Source organism: Mirounga angustirostris, unplaced genomic scaffold, assembly GCF_029215605.1.
Source record: "Mirounga angustirostris isolate CCGP_5_RB_7025 unplaced genomic scaffold, mMirAng1.0.hap1 SCAF_6, whole genome shotgun sequence".
NCBI lineage: Eukaryota > Metazoa > Chordata > Mammalia > Carnivora > Phocidae > Mirounga > Mirounga angustirostris.
Genome location: NW_026991714.1, coordinates 102,267,474 through 102,292,751, shown reverse-complemented (window position 1 = coordinate 102,292,751; position 25,278 = coordinate 102,267,474). Strand labels below are relative to the sequence as shown.

Genomic DNA, 25,278 nt, shown 5'->3' with positions numbered 1-25,278 from the left:
GAGTTTGAAATCCTCTGAGTGCAATAAGGAACCATTGAAAAGTTTTAAATAGGTTGAAAAGCTTTAAATAGGTTTAAATGAAAATGATTTTCATTTTAGGAGTATCCATTCCGACTGCAGAATGGAGATTGGATTGAGACCTGGGGGTAGGGACATTCAGAGAGGAGGCTGTTGTAAAAATTTAAGAGATGATAGTGGTAGCTAGTAGATATGGAGAGAAGTGGATAGGTTATCAAGCTGCTTAGGAGGTGTAATGGTAGAATTTGATGTGGACTTGATATGGGTTTTTGGCTTGAACAACTATATGGGTTCCATTCAGCAAAATAAAGAACACAAAAGAAGCAGGTTTGTTGTGTATGGGGATAATAAATTTCCTTTGGTTTACTATATTTCTGTTTAAAACTTTATTATCTTTCCATCAAAATGGCATTGAATATTATTTGACCCTGAATTTGCTGTGTTTTGTCTTGGACATTCATTGGGTTCCCTGAACACTTTGCCTTTAATCTAGAAATCACTTGGTAAGACTTTCATAGAGAATGGCTGAAAATAAGACACTGAGAATATGTGTAATTATTATCATAAATTTTAAAGATTTTATTCATTTATTTGTCAGAGAGATGGGGAGAGAGAGAGCACAGCAGGGGGAGCAGAGGCAGAGGGAGAAGCAGGCTGCCTGCTGAGCAAGGAGTGGGGTGTGGGACTCGATCCCAGGACCCTGGGACCATGACCTGAGCCAAAGGCAGATGCTCAACCAACCACCCAGGCATCCTTGTGTAATTATTTTTCATTGGGACAATATTTATCCTTTCTCAGGCACTTTTTTCCCCTTTATTGACTTTTCTTCCTCTTTAAGTCCCTGTTTTGCATTCAGTTCTTACTGAATTTTCCTTTCATGCAAATTCCTTATAATTAGAGTCCCTCAAATTTTCTAATCATATCATGTCCTATAAGCGGTCAAAATAACAATGAATCATGGAACACTACATCAAAAACTAATGATGTAATGCATTGTGATTAACATAACATAATAAAATTAAATTAAAAAAATAACACTAGAGTGAAATAATACACAGTTTTTACGCTTTTCTTGTTCTCTAAACCTTTTTCTCTTACAATAAAAACTCCCAAATGTGTTTGAAGGCCCCTTGTGCACCTTTCCTTCCTTTGTCAAGGTAATGACTATTTTGAACTTGGTTGTATTTGTCGGTCTTTTTATACTTTACTACGTATATTGTTGTGTTTTATATTCTGTGTATCTTTCTGCAAACTTTTTCACTCAATTTTTTGAGTAAATTCATTTAACTGCTGTATGGTATTATATGACAAAATTGATTTGTTCATTCTTTTATGCATGGATAGACATTTTGGTTATCTCCAATTTTTTTGCTATGTCAAACAAGATTTCAGTAAACATCCTTGGTTTTTATTTATTTATTTATTTATTTTTAAAGATTTTATTTATTTATTTGACAGAGAGAGACACAGCAGAGAGAGGGAACAGAAGCAGGGGGAGTGGCAGAGGGACAAGCAGCCCCATGACCTGAGCCGAAGGCAGACGCTTAACAACTCAGCCACCTAGGCGCCCCAGTAAACATCCTTGTTATGTATTCTTTTGCTCATGTAGTCACATGCAAATGTTTCCTTAGGGTATAAGAAGTCAGGCTATATGTTTCTTCAGCTTTACCAAATGTGGCCAGATTATTCTCCAGAGCAGATGCACGAATTTATACTGTTACCAGTAATGTATGAAGAGTTCCCATTTTTTTTTGTTGAAGATTTTATATAGAGAGAGAAAGTGTACAAGCAGGGGGAGTGGCAGGCAGAGGGAGAGGAGGAAGCAGGCTCCATGCTGAACAGGGAGCCCGAAGTGGAGCTCGATCCCAGGACCCTGAGATCATGACCTGAGCTGAAGGCAGACCCTTAACTTACTGAGCCACCCAGGTGTCCCTACAGTCTTTGTTTTAAAGTCTAGTTTATCCAATATAAGTATTGCTACCCTGGCTTTCTTTTGACATCCATTTATAAGATAACTCATTCTCCACCACATTCAAAGTAATTATCCATGAGATGTATTTATTGCCATTTTATTACCTGTTTTGTCATTGTATCTGAAGATTTTCTCTGATCCTTTCTTTCTCTCTCCTGGTTTGCTGGTTTTCTTTGGTGATATATTTGGATTTCTTTCTCTTTATTCTTTGCATATTTATTAGTGGTTTTTGGTTTGTGGTTACCATTAGGTTTGTTATATAACCTATTCTGCATATAGCAGTCTTTATTAAGTTGATGGTCATTTAAGTTCAAACCTCTTCTTTACTCCTCTCCTCCCCATGTTTTGGGTATATGGTATCATGTTTTATATGCTTTTATTTTGTGAGTTCCTTAACTGATTTTTTTACAGAAAGATTAATTTTTACTGCTTTTGTGTTTCCTACCTTTATACTGTCCCTTTTAGTCTCCCCTTTCCACTCAGAGTCCCTTTAATATTTCTTGCAGGGCTGGTTTAGTGGTAATGAACTCCTTTATTTTTTGTTTGTCTGGGAACTCTTTATCTCTCCTTCTATTCTGAATGATAGCCTTGCTGGATAGTCTTCTTGGCTGCAGGTTTTTCCCATTCAGCACTTTGAATATATCATGCCACTCCTTTTTTTTTTTTTTTTTTAAGATTTTATTTATTTGGGAGAGCAAGCGAGAGGAAGAGAGAGTGAGAGTGAGAGCGAGTGCACAAACGGGGAGAAGGGCAGAGGCAGAGGGAGAAGTAGACTCCCCGCTGAGCAGAGAGCCTGATGCAGGGCTCGATCCCAGGACTCTGGGATCATGACCTAAGCTGAAGACAGACGCTTAACTGACTGAGCCACCCAGGCGCCCCATATCATGCCACTCCTTTCTGGTTTGGAAAATTCCTGCTGAAAAATCTGCTCATAGCCTTATGGGGTTTCCTTTGTATGTAACGCTCTTCTTTGGTATTGCTGCTTTTAATCTTTTTTATCACTATATTTTGTCATTTTAATTACAGTATGTCTTGGTGTGGATCTGCTGTTGTTGATTTTGTTAAGCGTTCTCTGTATCGTCTGGATCTGGATATCTGTTTCCTTCCCCAGATTAGGGAAGTTTTCAGTTACTATTTCTTCAAATAAATCCTCTGCCCCCTTTTCTCTCTCTTCTTCTGGGACTCCTATAATACGAATGTTATTACATTTAATGGAGTCACTGAGTTCCCTAAGTCTGTTCTCGTTTTGCATAACTTTTCTTTCTCTTTTGTTCAGCTTGATGGCTTTCCATTACTCTGTCTTCTAGGTCATTAATTTGTTCCTCTGTTTCTTCTAGCCTGCTGTTGATTGCATTAAGCGTGTTTCTCATTTCATTTATTGAGTCCTTTATCACTGTTGTTATTCCTTATTTCTATGTTAATGGCCTCATTGATGTCTCCCACTGTCTTCTCAAGTCCAGTGAGTATCCTTATGATCATTGCATTAAATTCTCTATCAGGCATGTTACTCATATCTGTTTCACTTAGATCTCCAGCCATGACTTTGTCTTGTTCTTTCACTAGGGACAAATTCCTCTGTCTTCTCATTTGTCTAAGTCTCAGTGCTTGTTTTTGTGTGTTAGGAAAGTCAATTACATCTCCTGTTCTTGGGGTAATGGCTTTATAAAGAAGAGGTTCTGTAGTGCCCTGCAGTATTTTGTCCTCTGTGCTCCAGGGTCCTGTTGTGTCTCCAGTGTGTGCTACATGCACTCAGCTGTTGTGTCCTGGCCACTTTATTCTTCAGGTCAGTCATATGCAGAGGCTCTTTGCCTGTTGTGGGCAGTGTTTAGTTCCTGGCCTGAATGTGGTGAGTTTTAACCAGGTGTGCTCTGGTCTGCTTGTGAAATGAGACCTGTTGCTGCCACCACTGGAACCGACGCCTCGCAAAACTCCCAGGTTGGGAGATGTGGTGTTGGCAGGGGTTTGGGCTAGTCTTCTGGAACTGGGGCAAGTGTGACTGAGAAGGGTGGTTCTTCCAGATTCTGGGGGTGGGGGGGGGGTGTAAGCAAGTAACAAATACTGGCACTGAGCTGATTCCTGCAGGTGGCTCTGTGTTTATGCTGAGGGGCATGGGAGGGAAATGGTGTCTGCTAGTTCTTTTGTATACAGAAGGGTCTTTCCAAGAATGCTGCTTCTCTGGGACATGCTCTGAGATGAGCAGCTAACCTCCTGACATTGTTCCCCAGGTGTTCTGCAGATTGCTGTCTCAATGCCATATGTACACAGGCTGTTTGCCTTGCCTATTCTCCAAAAGCAGTCCTAATGTCCTCTGAGCTCTCCCAAAGTCAAGCACACTGACCTTTAAAATTCTATAGGCTTTTAGTCCTGCTGGTTGCAAGAACTCACTTAATTCAGGCCCTCTCACTTTCCAAGCCAGTTGTTACGGGGATTCTTTTTCCCCGTACGCTCCCCTGTGTGCTAGTTTGTCTCCTCCCACCCAACTGCAGTGGCCATGATCCCTTTCTCTCCCAAACCACCTCTCTGCACTTCCTACCCTTGATGTGGCCTCTTCTATACCTTTAGTTGCGGAGTTTGATCTGTCAGTCTTCAGATCGATTTCTGGGGTATTTAGGATGATTTGATAGTTATCTAGTTGTATTCATGGGATGAGGCAAGCCTAGGGTCCACCTACCCCACCACCATCTTTCCCTTCCTGATTCTTAGAACTGTGTGTTCAAAGGGAAATGTCAGGTAAGTAGTATTTATTTTCTATCATCTAATTTTATTATTTCTTCACATTTGTCATTTTCTTTTTTGTTAGTGTCAAAAAGGGTATTATGTGATTTCCTTTTATAAAGCATAAAAAGAGCCCTATGGGACGTGACTTTCTCCTTCTTAATGTTTATAAAATTTCTTATTATGGAAAATATCAAACAAAAAAATAAAGATAGTGACATAATGAGCTTCCATGTATCCATTACCCAGCTTCAAAAGTTTTTAACACTTTGCCATTGTTTTCTACCCCCTGCTTTTAGTTGTTGTTAATGGACTATTTTATTTTTTATTTTTTTTTTTTTTAAGATTTTATTTATTTATCCATGAGAGGCAGAGAGAGAGAGAGAGAGAAGCAGAGCGAGAAGCAGGCTCCCAAGGAGCAGGGAGCCCAATGCGGGACTCGATCCCAGGACCTGGGATCATGACCTGAGCCGAAGGCAGACGCTTAACCATCTGAGCCACCCAGGCGCCCGTTAATGGACTATTTTAAAAGCAAATCCTAGATTATGATGTCATTTTATTCATAAATAATTAAATATGCATATTTAACTGATCAGGGTTTTTTTTTTTTAAATAACAATCACTTACTATTATCCAGCCTAACAAAATGACAGTATTTCCTTAATATAATTTAATACCCAGTCAATATTCAGTTTCTCCAGTGATCTCAAAGGTATCTTTTCACAGTTGTACATTTTGGTTTTTATCTCTTAAATCTATTTTATTATCCTCTCTTCCCCTCTCCTATTCCGTTGATTAAGTTGGAAAAACCTGGTTATATGTCTTGTGGAATGTACATTTTGGAGTAGCCAGATTTTTTTCTTTTGTGTTAATTTGTTCCTCTAACTCCTGTGTTTCCTACAAACTGGTTAGAGCTTGAGTCTCAATTAGATTCTAGTTAAGTTTTTAATTAACTACATGGGTGGCACTCTGAACTTTCTGTTGAATTGCATGACCAGACACCTAACATCTCATCACAGTTTTTGTGTTAGTGATTGATGAGTAGTTTTGGTGGTGGGAGACTGATAAGTCCATATGAAGTTTTCCATGAGTTTCATCTAATTGTTTTGGCAGACTTTGATGATCCTTGCCTAGAACTATTTCATTAGGGGTTGAAAAATGCTGATTTTCTTATCTCATCATTCCTTCTACTTTTATTAGCTGGAATTCTATCGTTAAGAACTTTCTTTCAAGAACCATTTTGTTACCCTGAACTAGAGTTTATATATGAAGGGCAAGATAAATCCTTGATTGTTTTTCTTGTATCAATTTTCAGAGTAATGAGTTGATGTCATAATAACTTCTGGTAGTGACCAGTGATTTTTATCTGAAGTATCATTATAAATTCATGGATTTTTTATATATTTTTATATTTCAATCCATTATTATTAATTATTCATTTGATGCCCCGTTATCCTATTTGAGGCCAGTGGGATCCTCTTTAGATTGGCTAATTTGTCCTTTTGAAATGATCCTATTATTCTTTGCTATTAAGGAAATTTAATTTTTGGCAGTTTTTTCCAAGCTTATCTTAAGAATTTCTACCCCAAAGCAGGAAGAATCAGGCCTTGCTATAGTGAACCTTAATTCTTTTTAATGGGGAATGGCATTTAGAGAGTGGAGTGTAGCTGGGTTCTAGGGATGTCTATTGCTATTAAGTTTGTCATTGATTCTAGGTGTTTTCAATGAACAGAGATAGGAAATATGTGAGTTCATGTTAATTCCAATTCAAATGTAAGATTATAGGGTTTATATACTTATATCTCTCTTTTGTTGAAACTCTTGCTTCCAATGACGTTAAACATAATTAGATTTTTGTATTATCCTGTAATAGGCCTAAAATAATTTCAGAATAACAGTACTTATATTATTAACAACATTAAGGTTGTTGAATGCAGTTTGTTTCTTTGTACTTTTTATCCTTAGAATATATGTTAGATTGGATATGATTGGTTAAAATATTGTTTGAAAAACACCTGAAGTAATTCATTTCTTTGTGTGTTTATGCCCTCAATGTTGTATAGTTGCGTTTATTCATTCCAGTATTTTTTCTCCAGTTTTAAGGTATTGTCCTCTTTTTATTATTATTGTTTTTGTTTGTTTCTTTTGGTTAAATATCTAGGAATGAAATCGCTGGGTTGTATGGTAGGCATATATTTAGCTTTTAAGAAACTGCCTAATTTTTTGTACCATTTTACATTCCTTTCATCAGTATGATTTCTTCTACATTCTTCAAACACTTGGTATATTCAGTCTTTTTAATCTTAGCCAGTGTAATGGATACATAGTGGTATCTCATTGTTTAATTTACATTGTTATATATATGTTACAACTGATGACTAACGATGTTGAACATCTTTCCCTGTGTTTATTGGCTAGTCATATCTATTCTTTAGTGAAGAGTCTAGGAGTTCTCTATATATTTTGGATATAAGTTCTTTATCAGATAAATGTGTTGTGAATATTTTTAACCAGTCTCGTCTTTTTATTTTCATATTAGTGCCTTTCAGAGAGCAGAAGTTTTAAACTTTGATAAAGTTTAATTATCAATATTTTATTTTCTAGAGAGAGGTGGGGGAGGGGCAGAAGGAGAGGGAGAGAGAGAATCTTAAGCAGGCTTCACGCTCAGTGTAGAGCCCAACATGGGGCTTGATCTCACAACCCTGAGATCATGACCTGAGCTGAAATCAAAAGTCAGACACTTAACTGACTAAGCCACTCAGGCAGCCCAATATTTTTTTCACTTATTGATAGTGTTGTTGGTGTCAAATATAAGAAATCTTCGTCTCCGCTCAGGTCTAAAATATTTTTCTTATGTTTTTTTTTATCTAGAAGTTTGATAGTTTGAGATTTCACATTAAGCTATAGGATACATTTTGAATTGACCTTGTATGTGGTAGGCAGTAAAGATTGATGTTTATTTTCTTTTAATATGAATTCTTAATTTGTTGAGCAACATTTAAAAGACTTTCCTTTCTCCATTGAATTGCCTTGACATCTGTCAAAAATCACTTGGTCTATTTCTTGACTCAATTCTGTTCCATTGATTTATATGTCTACCTGTAAATAATATCAAGCAGTCTGAACTACAGCTTTTTAAAAAAAATATTTATTTATTTGAGAGAGAGCAAGCCCGAGTGGGGGGAGGGGCAGAGGGAGAGAGGGACAAGTAGACTTTCCGCTGAACAGGGAGCCCAATGCAGGGCCCAGTACCAGGACCCTGGTATCATAACCTGAGCTAAAGGCAGACACTCAACCACTGAGCCACCCAGGGGCTCCTGAACTATAGCTCTATAGTAAGTATTGAAATCAGGCAGAAAAAGTCCTCCAGCTATGTTCTTTGGTAAAATTGCTTTGACTAGTCTATATTTCCATATAAATCTCAGAATCAGCTTGTCAGTTTCCCAAAAAAAATGCCTGTAGGAATTTTGATTGGGGTTGGGTTGAATCTTGCAAAGAATTAGGGCAGCATTGTCATTTTAACAATATAGACTTTTTCTAATCCATGAACATGTTATATCTCTCCATTTATTTAGGTCAGAGAAGTTGGGGTAGGAGACAAGATATTTTGACATTCACGTTAAACCACCATGAGTCGAACAGTTACTGTTTGCCCATTGATGTCAAAACTTGGAAAAATCTCTCCCCTGCCTCCTTGTTTTCCTGCTCTTTGGTTCTCCCTTTTCTTAGTCTGTGTCTTTTTCACTGAAAGCAAATTTATCACAGGCTTAGTTTTTAATTCCTATCCTGTCTTTCTCCTATTTAAAATTTTACATTGTTTTGGTTTCTAAATATCTTTTTTTAAAATTTTATTTTATTATGTTAGTCACCATACATTACATCATTAGTTTTTGATGTAGTATTCCATGATTTCACTGTTTGTGTATTACACCCAGTGCTCCATTCAATACGTGCCCTCCTTAATACCCATCCCCGGGCTAACCCATCCCCCCACCCCCCTCACCTCTAAAACCCTCAGTTTGTTTCTCAGGTGCCCTCAATTTAACATTTTCACATATTTCTGTCTAGATCTTTCTGGCTTCCTATATGGCATTTGAAATAATCTTTCTTGGATGCCTGGGTGGCTTAGTCGGGTAAGCATCTGCCTTTGGCTCAGGTCGTGATCTCAGGGTCCTGGGATTGAGCCCTGTGTTGTTGTTGGGCTCCCTTCTCAGTGGGGAGTCTGCTTCTCCCTCTCCCTCTGCCCCTCCCCTCCACTCATGTTCTCTCTCTCAAATAAATAAAAATCTTAAAAAAATTATCTTTCTTTGACATATTGGCCTATACATTTCCTTGCTTTTAGTTTATTACAGTTTTTAGCTGTAATATTTGGTTCAGCTACAAAACTTGCTTAAACAAGGTGTTTCTTCCCCAACCCCTAGTGCTAAACTCAAGAAAATAATTGAAAAATAGTATCAATTCATAGACATAAAATTATTACTCTAGTTTCATATTACCAGATGTCTTAAGAGTAAAGTTACCAGTTTACGACTCCCCTATTAAATTTTGCCATTTAATGGTATAATATGACACAGACTTCTGGAGTAATAGTGTGCAGATTCCAATTCTCACTCTTTGCTGTGTGACCTTTAGCACAGTAGTTAACCTCTCTCTACCTTAATTCCTCATCTGGATTGCTTTGAGAATTAAATGAGTGACAAATGCCTGGCACATAGTAAGGCCTCAATAAATGTAGGCTGTTGTTTAAAAATATTTTTCTTCAGGGTTGTTTTAATTTCATATTTCTTTAATGATTAGTGAGGCTATTTTTCCACTTTTTCATTTTTTTATTTTATTTTATATGAACCGTCAAATATCCTTTTTTAACTAGTTTTTTTTTAAAGTAGGCTCCACACCCAACATGGGGCTTGAATTCCTGACCCTGAGATCAATAGTTGCATGCTCTACTGACTGAGCCAGCCAGGTGCCCCTATCTCCTTTTCTTAAGACAGAAGTTTTACTTCACAAGCCAGTTGACATAGCAACACCAAAAGCCTAACTAACTAAGAATTAATTAAGTTAGACTTCACCAAAATTAAAGCTTCTGTACTTTACACCGTCAATAAAGTGAAAAAACAACCCATACAGTGGGAGAGAATATGTGAAAATCATATTTCTGATCAGAGACTTGTATCCAGAATATGTAAACAACTCTAAAAATAATAAAGAGAATCAAATTTTTAACTGGGCAAAGGATTTGAGTAGACATTTTCCCAGAGATGATACACAAATGGACAATAAGCACGTGAAAAGATGCTCATCATCATCATCATCATAATGAAATACTACTTTCTACCCAATAGAATGGCTATAATATAAACAATTGGACAACAAGTATTAGTGAGGATGTGGAGAAATTAGAACCTTCATACATTGCTGGTGGGATTGTAAAATGGTGTGGGTACCTTGGAGAACAGTTTGGCAATTCCTGAAAATATTTAAGCAGAGTTGCCATGGGACCCAGCAATTCCACTACTACCTATGAGTAATGTAAACAAATGTCCAATCAGAAACTTATACATGAATGTACATAGTAGCATTATTCATAAAAGCCAAAAAATTAGAAATAACTCAGATGTCCCATCAACTGATAAAGCATAGTCTTTCCATACAGTGGACTGTTACTTGGCAATATAAAAGATGCTACAACATGAATGAACCTTGAAAACATTATACTGAGTTGAAAGAAGCAGTCACAAAAGACCCTATTTTACATAATTCTGCTTATATGAAATAACCAGAATAGGCAATGAGTGGTTGTCTAAGGCTAGGGCGGAGAGGGGGAGATAATGGGTAGTGACTGCTAATGGCTACAGGGTTTCTTTTTGGGGTGATGAAAATGTTCTAAAATTAGGTTGCGATGTTGGTTGCATAACTCTGAATATACTGTAAACTATTGTATTCTTTAAATGGGTGAACTTTATGGTACGTAAAGTACATATTATTAATGCTGTTGGAGGGAAGGGGAAAGGGAAGGAATCAATTTACAGGTCTGCCTTTCTTCCTGTCCATTCATTTTTTGCCCAGATTATTGGTTAGGAGTAAGATATTTGTCCTATGGTGATTCCTGCTGTGCTAGAAAATTGCATGCTTCAACTTAATTGATGTTTCATTTTGGTATGATGACTGATCATTGAAGTCTTGGGTTTTCTAGGTCCACGACCCCTATTAGTATGATTCTTACCATGTTTCATTACCTTGTAGATTGTTCCTTTGTTCATAAATTTAGGATGATTCTTGTTCAGAAGGCTGTTATAAAGTTCAAATGAAAGTGAGATAGCACTTTGAAAGCTGTGTAGTCCTAAATAAATATTTCTAAAGTTCTCTTTATTTTCTTTCCACAGGAGTAAAACACAAATCTTTTCTAACAGTTGAAGACTGTTTTGAGTTGGGCAAAGTGGCCTATACAGAAGCCGATTATTATCATACAGAACTGTGGATGGAACAAGCACTAAGGCAGCTGGATGAAGGCGAGGTTTCTACCATTGATAAAGTCTCTGTTCTAGACTATTTGAGCTATGCGGTATATCAGCAGGGAGACCTGGATAAGGCACTTTTGCTCACAAAGAAGCTTCTTGAACTAGGTATGTTAATTTGGCCTAATTCAAGGTTTTATATATATATATATAGTTATATATATGTGTGTGTGTGTATGTGTGTGTATGTATGTGTATATATATATATGTATATTTGATAATATTTATATATATATCTCATGATAACCATGATACATAAAAGTGCTAAGCTGTATCGTAAGATAAATATATATATAAAATTCTGATATATGACTATATATCTTGTCTTATATATGTAATGATAAATATATATAATTCCGATAATTGTAATTCTGATATATAATTCATCATATAGCTTTGGTACATTTTTTTTCTTTTTCAAGTCTTTATTTAAATTCCAGTTAACACACAGTGCAATATTAGTTTCAGATATAGAATTTAGTGATTCATCACCTACACACAACACCTGGTGCTCACCACAGCTGCCTTCCTCAATACCCATCACCTGTCTAACCCATCCTCCACCCACCTCCCCTTCAGCAACCATCGGTTTGTTCTCTGTAGTTAAGAGTCTGTTTCTTGGTTTGCCTCTTTTTTCTCCCCTTATGTTCATTTGTTTTGTTTCTTAAATTCCACATAGGAGTGAAATCATATGGTATTTGTCTTTCTCTGACTGACTTGCTTTGCTTAGCATTATACTCTCTAGTTCCATATATGTCATTGCAAAGATTTCATTCTTTTTTATGGCTGAGTAATATCCATTTTGTACTTTGTATTTGTTACAAGTCAAGAGTCTATCTGTTAGACAAATTTTATCCTCTGTCCACTGAATAAATGGCAACTCATTTTTCTCAGCTAATGGTACTACGACAGTGGCTGTTATTCTCTGCTGTGTACTCTTCGGGAACTTCAAAATTGGATCTAACCTAACTAGCTCTGTCAAAAATGTTTATTTACCATGTTGTCGTATTAAATATTAACCAGTTTCCTTTGAAGAATGTTTATGTTTTATTGCATTTCATATTTAAAAATAGTGATTTGAAATAAATAGACAAAATATATTTGTCATATTCAAATGTTAGATAATGTGATATCCTATGAGGATTTGATCACTAGTATTTTGGACTTGTTTCTCTAAGTATGATCCAGAAACCATGTGCATCAAAATTATTTGGATACATATTAGACATGAAAAATTCCTTGATCTCCACCCCAGACCTACTAAATCAGAATCTCTGGAGGTAGAGTTGTACATTTATATGTTCAGGTTGGTGTGTGTGAGCGTATATACGTTGGTATATAATGAAGCTTTAAAACTTTTTAAAAATTAGTATTTTTCTGAACAGGTTAATATGTGTATGTTAGAAGAGTCAAATAGTTTAAAAAGATTGGTCATCTGAAAATGAACTTCTGACAGGTTATTTCTTGGTTGAGTGAATTAATAAATTGAGATATTAGTTCAAGTACCCCTTTTTTCAGTATTTTGTAGTGATTTTTTTCCTCCTGACTTAGAGTCATTATAGGAAATTTTTAAAAAAAGAAAAAGATAATGGAAGAGTCATCCATAAGCCAATCACTGGACAATACCCACAAATTTTGTTTCCTTGTAGTATATACTCCCTTCCCTGCACATATACACTTTCCTCTTTCTTTTACAAAATTAAGATCATATTGTATATTACAACATATATTGTGAGCAGTTTCTCAAAGACAGATTTACAAATCTAAGGCTAGATTTCCTAATCACTTCAGTTAATATCACAAGTGAAGTTTCTATATATTCTGTCTTTATTATTTGTGTGTGTGTGTGTGTGTGTGTGTGGTGGTTTGGATTTTTTTTTCTTTTTTTTTTTTTTTTTTTTTTAAAGATTTTATTTATTTATTTGAGAGAGAGAGAACACATGAGAGGGGATAGGGTCAGAGGATGAAGCAGACTCCCTGCCGAGCAGGGAGCCCGATGCGGGACTCGATCCAGGGACTCCAGGATCATGACCTGAGCCGAAGGCAGTCGCCTAACCAACTGAGCCACCCAGGCGCCCCAGATTTTTTTTTTCTTTCTCCCGGATGGGTGGAGTAGTCTTCCCCATCTAAAAGATAGCTTGCTTTTCCCCTACTAAAAGATAGCTTAAAATGATGACTAGCAATTCAGAGGCAGTTAGTGGATTCTGGCTTATTTGAAAATTATAACTTTAGTTTCTCTTTTTCCATCTCACATAGAATTTTGGGACTGAAATTCTCTCAGCCCTCGGAAGTAGGCTATGTTCTGCATTTATAATGTATCTGTGGTGAACGTTGCTTTTGAACTGCATACACTGTCTTCCCCATGATGATTACATTTCAGTTTCAGAAAAATCTTTAACATTGCTTAAAATAAGTAGAATGAGTAATATTTTAGAATTCTTTTTTTTTTTAAGATTTTATTTATTTATTTGACAGAGAGAGACACAGTGAGAGAGGGAAAGCAAGCAGGGGGAGTGGGAGAGGGAGACGCAGGCTTCCCACCGAGCAGGGAGCCCGATGCGGGGCTCAATCCCAGGACCCTGGGATCATGACCTGAGCCGAAGGCAGACGCTGAACGACTGAGCCACCCAGGCGCCCCTAGAATTCATTTTTTAAAAAGATTTTATTTATTATTTGACAGAGAGAGTGAGAGAGAGATCACAAGTAGGCAGGCAGAGGGAAAAGGAGAAGCAGGCTCCCTGCCAAGCATGGAGCCTAATGTGGGGCTCAATCCCAGGATGCTGGGATCATAACCTGAGCCGAAGGCAGACACTTAACGGACTGAGCCATCCAGGCGCCCCTAGAATTCATTTGGCTTCAAATTGATCATAATTCATTTGGCTGATTAATAATTTCTCAAAGTAGAATATTTGCTACTTTGAAATAAATGGCTGATTCCTTCTCCAGAACCCTTTTTACATAGGGTGACTCTATGTGATTTACTTTATACCTGTTATTTTGGTACAATAATTTTTAAAAAAGATTTTATTTAGTTTGAGAGAGAGAGGATGCGTGAGCAAGGTGGGGGTGGCAGTAGAAAGAATCTCAAGCAGACTCTGTGCTGAGTGTGGAGCTGGAAGCAGGGCTCATCGCACAGCCCCAGATCAAACCTGAACTGAAACCAAGAGTTGGTTGCTTAACTGACTGAGCTACCCAGGCACCCCTGGTATAATAATTTTTATTAGTGCCTCCTTTCACTCTCATAAGTATCCTGGTTTGGAAGGTAAATTATATGGGCCTCTATTTTTATATTACTATATTCGGATGCTTGAATGACTGTAAACTTAACCATGGTCATGCTTTCTTCCTTATCCAATAGATCCTGAACACCAGAGAGCTAATGGTAACTTAAAATATTTTGAATATATAATGGCTAAAGAAAAAGATGTCAATAAGTCCGCTTCAGATGACCAATCTGATCAGAAAACCACACTGAAGAAAAAAGGGGCTGCTGTGGATTACCTGCCAGAGAGACAGAAGTACGAAATGCTGTGCCGTGGGGAGGGTATCAAAATGGTAAAGTGGAAAAGCCAATTGTGTGTGTGTATGAATGTGTGTGTGTGTTTGTACATAGTTCTGGAGAGAATCAGAGTTCTTTTATATTTAAGCCTATGTCATAAAAATCAGAGTTAACTGTTGAAGTATTACCGTATGCCACACCAACTTATTGTGGGCGTCACAGTGTGCTCCCAACGATTAGTAAAATAGCTTTAGAATAAAGCTGTTGAATCATTATGCCATTTTGTGTATTTTTGGTAATATAACTCTTGCATAGGCCAAAGAGGCTTATTTTTATAAGATGAAGGGTCAGATAGTTTAAGGGAAGTGATAAGATTTTTTCTTATATTTTAATGCGAAAGATATTTCCACAGTCTTAAGCGGAAATAATATACCAGCTTCACCCATCCTGTAAAACAAAGAACTCCTCTATACAATAATCTTTTGTGGTTTTACTCCTAGTTGACCTTGACAGGATTGCTTAGTGAAATGTGTTAGTCTATTTAAGAAATACTTAAAATGCCGAGAGAGTTTCTGCAGATTTTGGCTTTAACATTTATTTTTTTATTATTATTTTTTTTAAATTTATTTTATTTGACAGAGAGAATGAGAGAGAGAGCACATGAGAGGGGGGAGGGTTAGAGGGAGAAGCAGGTTCCCTGCCGAGCAGGGAGCCCGATGCGGGACTCGATCCCGAGACTCCAGGATCATGACCTGAGCCGAAGGTAGATGCTTAACCGACTGAGCCACCCAGGTGTCCCTATAGTTTGTTTTTTAAAGTAAATGTAAGGAAAGAAACTGAGTTAAAGAATATTAAATTAAAAAGATACAGGTGACATTTGCATATGGCAAATATCATTCAAGTTTATCTTTTTTTTTTTTAAAGATTTTATTTATTTATTTGAGAGAGAGTGAAGGAGAGAGAGAGAACACATGAGAGGGGATAGGGTCAGAGGGCGAAGCAGACTTCCCGCCGAGCAGGGAGCCCGATGCGGGACTCGATCCCGGGACTCCAGGACCTAGACCTGAGCCGAAGGCAGTCGCTTAACCAACTGAGCCACCCAGGTGCCCCTGTATGATCCATTTTGAGATAATTTTTTTTTTAAAGATTTTATTTATTTATTTGAGAGAGAGAGCACATGAGAGGGGGGAGGGTCAGAGGGAGAAGCAGACTCCCTGCCGAGCAGGGAGCCCGATGCGGGACTCGATCCCGGGACTCCAGGATCATGACCTGAGCCGAAGGCAGTCGCTTAACCAACTGAGCCACCCAGGCGCCCTAACATTTATTTTTTTTAATACTTAAATGTGCCTATAAATATCCTTTTCTTTATTGTGTATCTGTATTTAAGTATTTATAACTCAGAGTACTAGTGTTTCAGGGTGTTAATTGATAAAAGACCACAAACAAAAAAGTTCAAGTCTGGGAACATAGGTTTTTGTTCGGCCTCAGGGCTTTTCAGAGCCTTTTTATGATAATGTACAATATGGATATACTATACATTGCTTCCCAACATTAATTGATAAAGCATGGAACCCGTTTTTAAGGAATATCATGTGGTACTAGTTTTCAGTTGAATGCAGGCATATGTAGAAGGAATTAGTGAATTTTTGAAGTAAGTACTTTTAAGTGTAAACATTTGAATAGTGTGTTAAGTTTTTCTCTGCTACTAATAAAGTCAAGCTGGGCTGTACATTTTGATATTGGTGACTTTTTGATATTTGAGGACTTACTGTTGACAGCTTAATCTCTTAACAGCAAATGCGTAGATCATATCTATGTTGACACTTCTGAGAGCTAAGTTTATGGACTCCTGGAAGAACATGCTTACTTTTGCTTTGGGTGCTAATGAGTAAATAAAAGTATAATGACAGTCTGATAGACTCACGAAACATTTCTTTTTTTTAATTTCACACCTAAATGTTTTATTACACATCTGTTGAAGATACTTAAAAAATAACCAAAAAACTATTGTTACACCTAAAAAGGTACACAATATTTCCATAATATTATACATCTAGTTAGTGTTCAAATTTCTAGTAGTAAGCAGATATTATTTTATTGCCTTTAATAAATCTTAAAGAAGAAATCAAAATAGAGCCATAGGTATAAAACAGAAGTCTGCTTAATTTACCAGTGTGTTGATGTGACACACACATGTCAACTCTGCCCAAAATCAAGGATCATCTTTCCTCTCAGGATAGTTAAATTCACCTCATCATTGTATCAAAGACTTATAATAAATAAATCTTTAGATTTGACTCTAGGTAAATAAAGTACATGGAGAATAAACATGCATCATTATTTGTCTTAGGATGTTAGCTAATAATTAAAACAAAAACTAGGGGCACTTGGGTGGCTCAGTCAGTTAAGCATCTGCCTTCAGCTCAGGTAATGATCCCAGGGTCCTGGAATGGAGCCTGCTTCTCCCTCTCCCTTTGCCGCTCTCCCTGCTTGTGCTCTCTCACTCACTCTGTCAAATAAATAAAATCTTTTAAAAAAACAGAAACAAACAAAAACTAATATTATTTCTATTTCATATATGATATACTTGTTTAATCAAGAGAAGAATCAGCAATGGATAATTTAGTTAATATAGATTGAAAGGAACATTTATTTGTTTTGTCGATCACTCTATTTTTAATAGTCATCAATAAAAGCACCTGCCTTTAATAACTTATTTTCTCTTTTTCAGAATTACTCATTTTCATCTTTGCTTTTTAAAACTAACTAAATTTGTTTATGCTGCAAGCATCTAACTGGGAGGTATTTAGGAAAACCTGGTGAGGTTTTGTTTTATTTTTCCTTTTAAAAACTTTTTCTCTGGGTGCTTCCCAGTTACTTTGTGAAGTTTGGAGCAGTGCAGGTCATTTATTTCATATTTTCATAAATATTTCATTATTCTTTATATTTAGATACCTGAACTTTATTTTGATGAGACATGAGTTAAAAGTGAAACCCTATCTTTTTTCTTATTTAAGGCCTAGCATCTCTCCCAGAAAATAATCATTAATAAAACTTTTAAATCCTGAATGTCCTATTTGATGCAAAATACTTGCAGAGTACTATCTTTTGTATATTCTTCCATCAATGCTCTATGTATACGCAAGCATGATTATTGTTTCTTTTTTGCATAGGAGCAAGCATTATTATTACTCTAATATGTTTATCATTTTCTTAACTTTATGTTTAGACTCCTCGGAGACAAAAAAAACTCTTTTGTCGTTACCATGATGGAAACCGGAATCCTAAATTCATTCTGGCTCCAGCCAAACAGGAGGATGAGTGGGACAAGCCTCGTATTATTCGCTTCCATGATATTATTTCTGATGCAGAAATTGAAATTGTCAAAGATCTAGCAAAACCAAGGGTAAATAATTTTTTTCTCTCAATTTACTCTACCTGTGTATTAGTTTTGCCTTTGCAAGATTACAAAGATGACAATTGATATGGCAGTAACCCCACAGATAGTTTTAGATATTGCTGTCACAACATAATGGAGTTGTTAATAAGCTCTGTTTATACTAGTTTTTCCTTAGTTTGTTATTAACACAAATAGCATACCCTGCAACTGGGTTTTAAACACTAAATTATGAAAATCATAGATGAGATTTTTTTATTCACACTGATTTTATTCACAGATGTTTCAGCATCTTCCTGAAAAAGTTTTGTATGTATTTTCAAACCCTTTAGTCTCATAGGCTAATCAAAGACCAACTTTCTCATATCTTCAATATTTTTATCTGAAGGAATACTTGAAGTATTTTTATTCCTCTTTGGGCACATTATTACTGGAAAGATATAATTGCACAAGCATCATGCTGATTTGAAATAAGGACATCATAGTTTTCTGACTTTAACTCCTATCATTTATCTTAAGGAAAACAATTTAAAAAAAATTTTTTTATTTCAATTCAATTTAATTAACATATAGTGTATTATTAGTTTCAGAGGTAGAATTTAGTGATTCATTAAGGAAAATAATTTAATGTAAACACAATCCCATAAACTTAGTGTTTAGCATAGAAATTCTTCTTCTATGAGAATTTGAGAAAGACTACCCTTTATGCTCTTGCCTTTTTTCCCATCAGCTTGTTCTTAAAACCTATTTGATCTCATTGATAGTAATACAAACTGCCATCAGTTTCATAAAGAGATTGTTAAACATTAAGCTTATCTGTGCTCTGTACAGGAGTTGGCAAATTTTTTCTGTAAAGGTGCAAATAATAAACATATTTCAGGCTTTCCTGGCTATATCATCTATCACAAATACTCAAGTCTACATTGTAGTGTGAAAGCAGCCATAGAAAATATATAAATGAGCATGGCTATATTTCAATAAAACTTTATTTCCAAAAACCAGTGGCAGGCTGAATTTGGCGCATGGGCCATAGGTTGCTGATCCTTGTTATAAAGGTTTAATTATCTGGATATCTGTACTCAATCTTAAGGTCAGAATTTTTGTTGCTGTTAAGTTTTACTATTCCAGATTGGTACTTTTTTTTTTAACCAAAGATTACATTTTAAATGGAAAAGACTGGTCTAATATGTATAGGTGCTGTCCAAGGGAATTCTTATAAATCTTCCAGAGCACTACTTAAATCACACCATATTCTATCGGTATCTTTTCAATTTCTGTTTTAGTCCATTCTTTGTGGTCAGTAAACCCAGTAAACCAAAATACCTTGGTGGAATATTTTTTAAGAATTCATTTCAGCTTAGAGGTCAAGTCTTGTATCTCTGGATTTGGAGGCCTCAGTCTTCAAAGGGGATGCGTCAGTTGGATTATTTTAATCAAAAAACTCAGTGCCGATAAAAATTTTATACTCTTTTCAAATTTCAGAATCATTTTTATTTGTTAGTTTGAAGTCATTATCTTGGCTGGTCCTCTCTTTCCTACTGTTTTTGTACATTTATGAGTTCTTTTCATCTGCCTTTCTGCTGAGTCCAAGATTATTTCACTGTATATGTGAAATACATGAACAGATATGTTGAAAGAAGTAAAGATGGACCCTGAAAGAAATTTTGGACAGCATTAACCTTTGTAAACCGTTCCATCACTAAAAAAAAATTAACATCAAAAGTTTGAAACGGATCATTAACTACAAATAGCCATTCTTATAACTATAAATTAGACATCAAATTTTAGAAATTTCTTCCCTCCCAGTCTCCTCCAACGACTGAAAGAAATTTAATTTCTAATCTCTTTTGTTTGTGTACCCTCCATTCATGCAAAGCAAAAACAAAATATAAAAAATAACAACAACAAAAAAAGCTTAAAAGCCAACTGTCTCTCAAGGCTCAACACAGGGTGACTGAAAGTCTTATGGAGTTCTTTTCTCTTTTCATCCTCCTTTGTAAAAATCCCAGAATTCTGACTGGTTGGATAAATGTGATTCATTTTTTTTTGTTTTGTAATGCAACTATTTTGATGGTTGGCTTCACAGCTGAGGCGAGCCACCATTTCAAACCCAATAACAGGAGACTTGGAGACGGTACATTACAGAATTAGCAAAAGGTAAGAGATGTGTATGTTGCATATTTTGCCCTCTAATGAGTGTTTTGTACATCCTACAGGAATATTCATTTAAGGGAAGTAGGTCATTTTCAGTCTCCAGCTCAAGTCACCGCCTATTTATATACGCATGGATAAACTGCTTTGTGTTTCACAGGTCTTTCCCTTTAACTAGAAGTTCTTTTTTTAATCTTTAATTGGTCTGTTGTTTTTAGGGAATTAATACGCTTTGCATTTCTCTTCAGGTCAGGAATCAAATCTCCAGGAAATGGCTTGATACTTGTTTTCTTTTTCCTTTTTCTTGCCAAAAGGGAAAAAAAAGAAAAAGCAGCAGCCTGGATTAATCTGGGAGTAGTCTTTGTTTATATAGTTCTCTCATATTCATAAATGCTGCAGTGAATTCACATCATTCTTCATAGTGATTTGTATTGGCATTTGTTCATTCATCTTGTGGAATACCATTGTCATTTTGGAGTAATCTGTATTCCTCCTGTTGGAGTTATTTTAAAAAACTTGCTGACTAGAAAGTTGGCAATGGAAAGAAGGGTTATGCTTCTGATCTCAGTCTTCTAACTACTATTACTCATGAACTTATTTGCCTTTTACTTCGCCAGAGAGACTTAACAGTTTTATCTCAGTGAGAGTTTTAAAAAATAAATTTAAAGAGACTATTAACTATTCTTTTGTCAAAATACTTAAAGGACTTTAAACTTCTAGATCTGAGAAAGCTCCTGTGAAACCCAGTGCTATAAATCATTTACATATATTTTCAAATGATTTTTTTTAAAAAAAGTGAAAGGACAATAAATCCACAACAAAAATATGTCAACCCATTTTCTCTTGATTTGGAAGTGGCTTTTATTGCCACCTGTCTAAATGTTTTTGCTGATTTGAAACCATTACCTACCATCCAGACCAATCTGAACCCTTCCAATCACCTGTGGCTTGGCAAAACAAAACAAACAAAAGCCCAAAATTGCCTGCTACGTGAGTAAGTCCTTGTCCTTTCTCTTTTTTTGTAGCTGAGCCGAGCTACAGTACATGACCCTGAGACTGGAAAATTGACCACAGCACAGTACAGAGTATCTAAGAGGTAAGGGAGTAATGGAGAGAATTTTAGTCCTATTTGGACGATTTTCCTTCTTGAGAATCTAATTTTCATAAAGTTTCTAAGACCTAGGCTTAGGCATGACAACCATGCTTGAATTTTCATGATAGACTAATAAACAGACATGGTTATGGGGCAGTTAACAGAGATTTTCCAGAAGTAACTTACTGGATTTCAAAATGCCTGCTGAGACTCCCCAGACCCTAATTGAAAAGTGAAGTGTGTTCCGATATTGAAGTAAGAGAAGTTCCCAAAGAACCTTCGTAGAAACAAGGCCTAATTTGACTTCTATAGTAAAGCAAAGGTATAAAAATCTCTGGGTCACCAGAATAGCTGCAGGTATTGAGAAAGTGCATGCCTTTTAAGTCAATTGGTTTCAAATTCTTTGCTTTTAACAATGTTTAAAGAGAATGTACTTAAGTTATTAGCTGATCACTGAAATAATTTTTAACAGTAGATTACTGTGTAACTCATGTATATAACTTAGAAGGAGCCCACAGAATAAGTGACATTATTCCAACAGAACTCCTTTTCCATCTACCTATTTATGTAATGGAGATTTCTCAGCTCTCATAAAAATGAGAATATTGAAAATAACAAAATAAGCTCCTTCCATCTCATTAGAAACATCTTAATGTATTTTCACTTTTCATATTGGGTAATGATTGTTTAATCATGTAAGACTAATGTGTACTAATGATAATTGTAATAACTCATTCCAGAAGACATTATTTTTAACAATTAGACCTTTATGTTAGAGGAATTTATATTTTTATCAATTTATAAAAGTATTTTTTTGTAGAGAAGTATAATGTAATAAAAGATTTTCAGGCATAGAAATATATTTCTCTAGGATGGGGCTTCTCAACCTCAGCACTATTGACGTTTTGGATCAGATAATTCTTTGTTGTTGGGGGTTGTCATAGCTTTGTATGACATTTTGCAGCATCTCTGGCACCCACTAGATGCCAGTAATGCCCTTCATCCCAGTTTTGACAATCAAAAATGTCTCCAGACTTTGCCAAACATCCCCTGGTAGGCAAAATTCCCACCACCACCCCCAGAGACTTCACCTCTCTACCCATGTTGAAAGCCACTCTTCTAAGATAAGAATGGAATGAAAATGCAGTTCAAGGGGGGAAAAAAAAGAATGATATAAAAGTTCCCAAGTACTAAAAAATTCATTCATGTATTTTTTTTAAAGTGAATCATGGTGGGCATTAAATCATCGTGGTATTTAGATTCCACTGGATACGTTAAAAAAAAAAGATCATTTTTCAGAAATTACCACTAATTTCAGAATTCTTTCAAACTATTTGATGAAAAATTCTAGTTTTCAACTAAAATGTGCAGAAAGTAAGTACATAGATTTAACAACTATTTTAGGAGTTACTGGAACAGAAATTTTGAATATTATTGCTGTAAGTCATAACAAAAGTACTATGAAGGCTGTACAGAATGCATTGTTTCCTTACTCTTTTTGGGCAAAGCTATATGTTCTTCATATGGTAATAACCTTCAACATGCCCGCACACATATCCTGGTTTCCTAACCATGTGCCCCATGCTACCTGCCCCCAGCAAACTAGAAGACATGAAGAAAATTTAATTTCTATCATATGACTTTGATTTCAGGGAGACTAAGGATTTGTAGAAATTAATTTGGATAATGTTTTGATACATGATTTATAATGCTTCTGTGCATTGTAATTAACTCTAAATTTCAAGTTAAACTTCAGCTAATTTTCCATTTTATTACAGAATCTTACTCATGTCTTAAAAAATTAACCTTTTATTTTTTTAAAAATAAGCCATTATGTATTTTATCAAAGATTACTACATGGTTTTAGGCATTTTTACTGTCATAAGGCTTGTTTCTAAGTTCTCCAGATTTGGATGCTTTTAGGAAGCACATAAAAGAAAATTTCATGAACTTAGTTCTTTGGAAGTCCTTTTTGGAAATTTTTTTATATATACAGTGGACCTTCTGAAGAAATATCCAGCCCACAGAGTCATTGGACTCTTAGCAGTAAGGCAAAATAAATTACTCTTGGAAAGGTGATCTACAGACTTTTTTTCCTTAAGAACTAAATACTTCTAAGCCTTTTGGGCTTATTTTTAAAATATTCTAACTTTATAGCTCTGAGAAGCAATTTTATTGGATTTTTTAGAAAGACATAACCATACTTTATATTATATATGGCAATAGAAGGCATTTAGCCAGCAGCATTAGAAGCATTGGAAGACTAACACCAGAATAAATTCACCCAATCTTAGCAGAGTATGCGGGGGCGTGGGGGGTGGGTGTGTGTGTGGGGGGGGGGGGGGTGTGTTCGTGTTCAAATACTCATGTTTACTTAAGGAAAATTGTTCAGCAAGTCTTTTAAAAAGAAAATAGATATGTTGAGAGAGAGGTCTTAACTGTTAAAGAAGGAATTTGCTCCATAAAATATCCTAAACATTTCATATTTTAACAAGTAAGGTTTTGCTTTTTTGGGAATTTATTAGCTATGTCAAGACATTTTTTACCCATCACTGGAATCTGAATTTTGAATATTCCTACAAGTGAAATAAATGAGTGTTTTAGGTTTACTTCATATATTATACCTCTGAAAAAGGCATCTCAAATATAAAATAGAAAAATTTATGTGTACTGATGTCAGTTAATGTAGTTCCTTTTGCTGTGGGAACATCTGTATTTTGAATGGGTCAGAAGGGAATTTCAAATATCTGTATTTTGAGAAATTTCTAAGTGATTGCATCATCTTCCATGGAAGGAAAAATATGTTCCAGCATCCTAGCAAATAGAATTTTATTCGGGTAAAGTATGTGTGGAAATCCATTACTGTTTATTTACTTTATCTCTGAACTTTTATTTACTTTATCTTTATTGATTATCTCTGAACGTTTGGTAAGTCATGTCTGTCCTTTCCATAATTAAAAAAAAAAAAAAACTAAAAATTTACTACAGCTTGTTAATGGAGATGCTAATAATTTTGGCTACAGCAGAGAAGTGGAATTTTAGTTTTGGAAAAGTAAACATTGAGTTTACATGCTCTGAAAAGACATTTAGTTATGTGAGCTCATAAAGTCCAGTTAAAGTAATATTAAGAGATATGCAAATAAACAATCTAGTGTGGTAGAAAAAGCTTCTTTGATTCTGGTAGGTTATTTTTAGAAGTAGTTTTCCTTTTCTTACTCTGATATACAGATTTCCCATAATACGGCATTTTCTTATGCTTATGATTTAATTTACCCATGGAAATAAGGAACAAATACAATATAAAAGCTTATTATTATTTTATAGTATGGGGCAAATACAAACATCTTTGAATATTTCAGATATTTTTTTAAATTGGAGTCGCTTTTAACAACGACAGTCCGTTAGGTTGAACAGTAGTTCTCAGATTGAGATAACTGAAACAGATAGATCTATAGTATGATTGCATAATTGTCCCACTAAGATCCAAAGGGCCAGGATAAACTCCCAGGCTAGATGATCAGCCTTTCTTTGTTAACCGTCAAGCACTTAGAGAAGAATTATTGAAAGTTTGCTCTCTGTAACTGGCACTTGGGGTCTTGAATTACTTTTTGCCTTTGCAAAAAATCACATAGTTTTTATATTAGCTAATTGTAAAATGTCAATTTTCACGTGTTGGGTTGGAAGAAAGTAGTGGAAATTATATCACTTGCATTTTCCTTTGGAAGTTTTGTAATAATCTCCCAAACCTCCAAAATGATATTGTCTATCTATTTACTTGAACATGATGTCCTTATTAATATATTAGAAATATAGTCATGCAGTGTGAGAATGTTGCTCCTTACTCAAAACATTCCAGGGGCACCTGGGTGGCTCAGTTGGTTAACTGTCCAACTCTGGATCTCAGCTCAGGTCTTGATC

At 35.6% G+C, this 25,278-nt stretch overlaps 1 protein-coding gene across 4 annotated transcripts in view; it reads left to right on the top strand.

The window, feature by feature from the left end:
• P4HA1 (prolyl 4-hydroxylase subunit alpha 1) overlaps positions 1–25,278 on the top strand; it is a 97,479-nt gene that overhangs the window by 43,576 nt on the left and 28,625 nt on the right. For 3 of the 4 annotated variants that reach the window (XM_054508212.2, XM_054508209.2, XM_054508211.2), the window contains 4 exons: positions 11,089–11,328; positions 14,579–14,775; positions 17,949–18,125; positions 20,203–20,273. In XM_054508212.2, the coding sequence (XP_054364187.1) occupies positions 11,089–11,328; positions 14,579–14,775; positions 17,949–18,125; positions 20,203–20,273 (685 nt within the window). Of the gene's footprint in view, positions 1–11,088; positions 11,329–14,578; positions 14,776–17,948; positions 18,126–20,202; positions 20,274–21,292; positions 21,364–25,278 lie in introns of all 4 variants that reach the window. The other variant, XM_054508210.2, reaches the window with a different exon arrangement.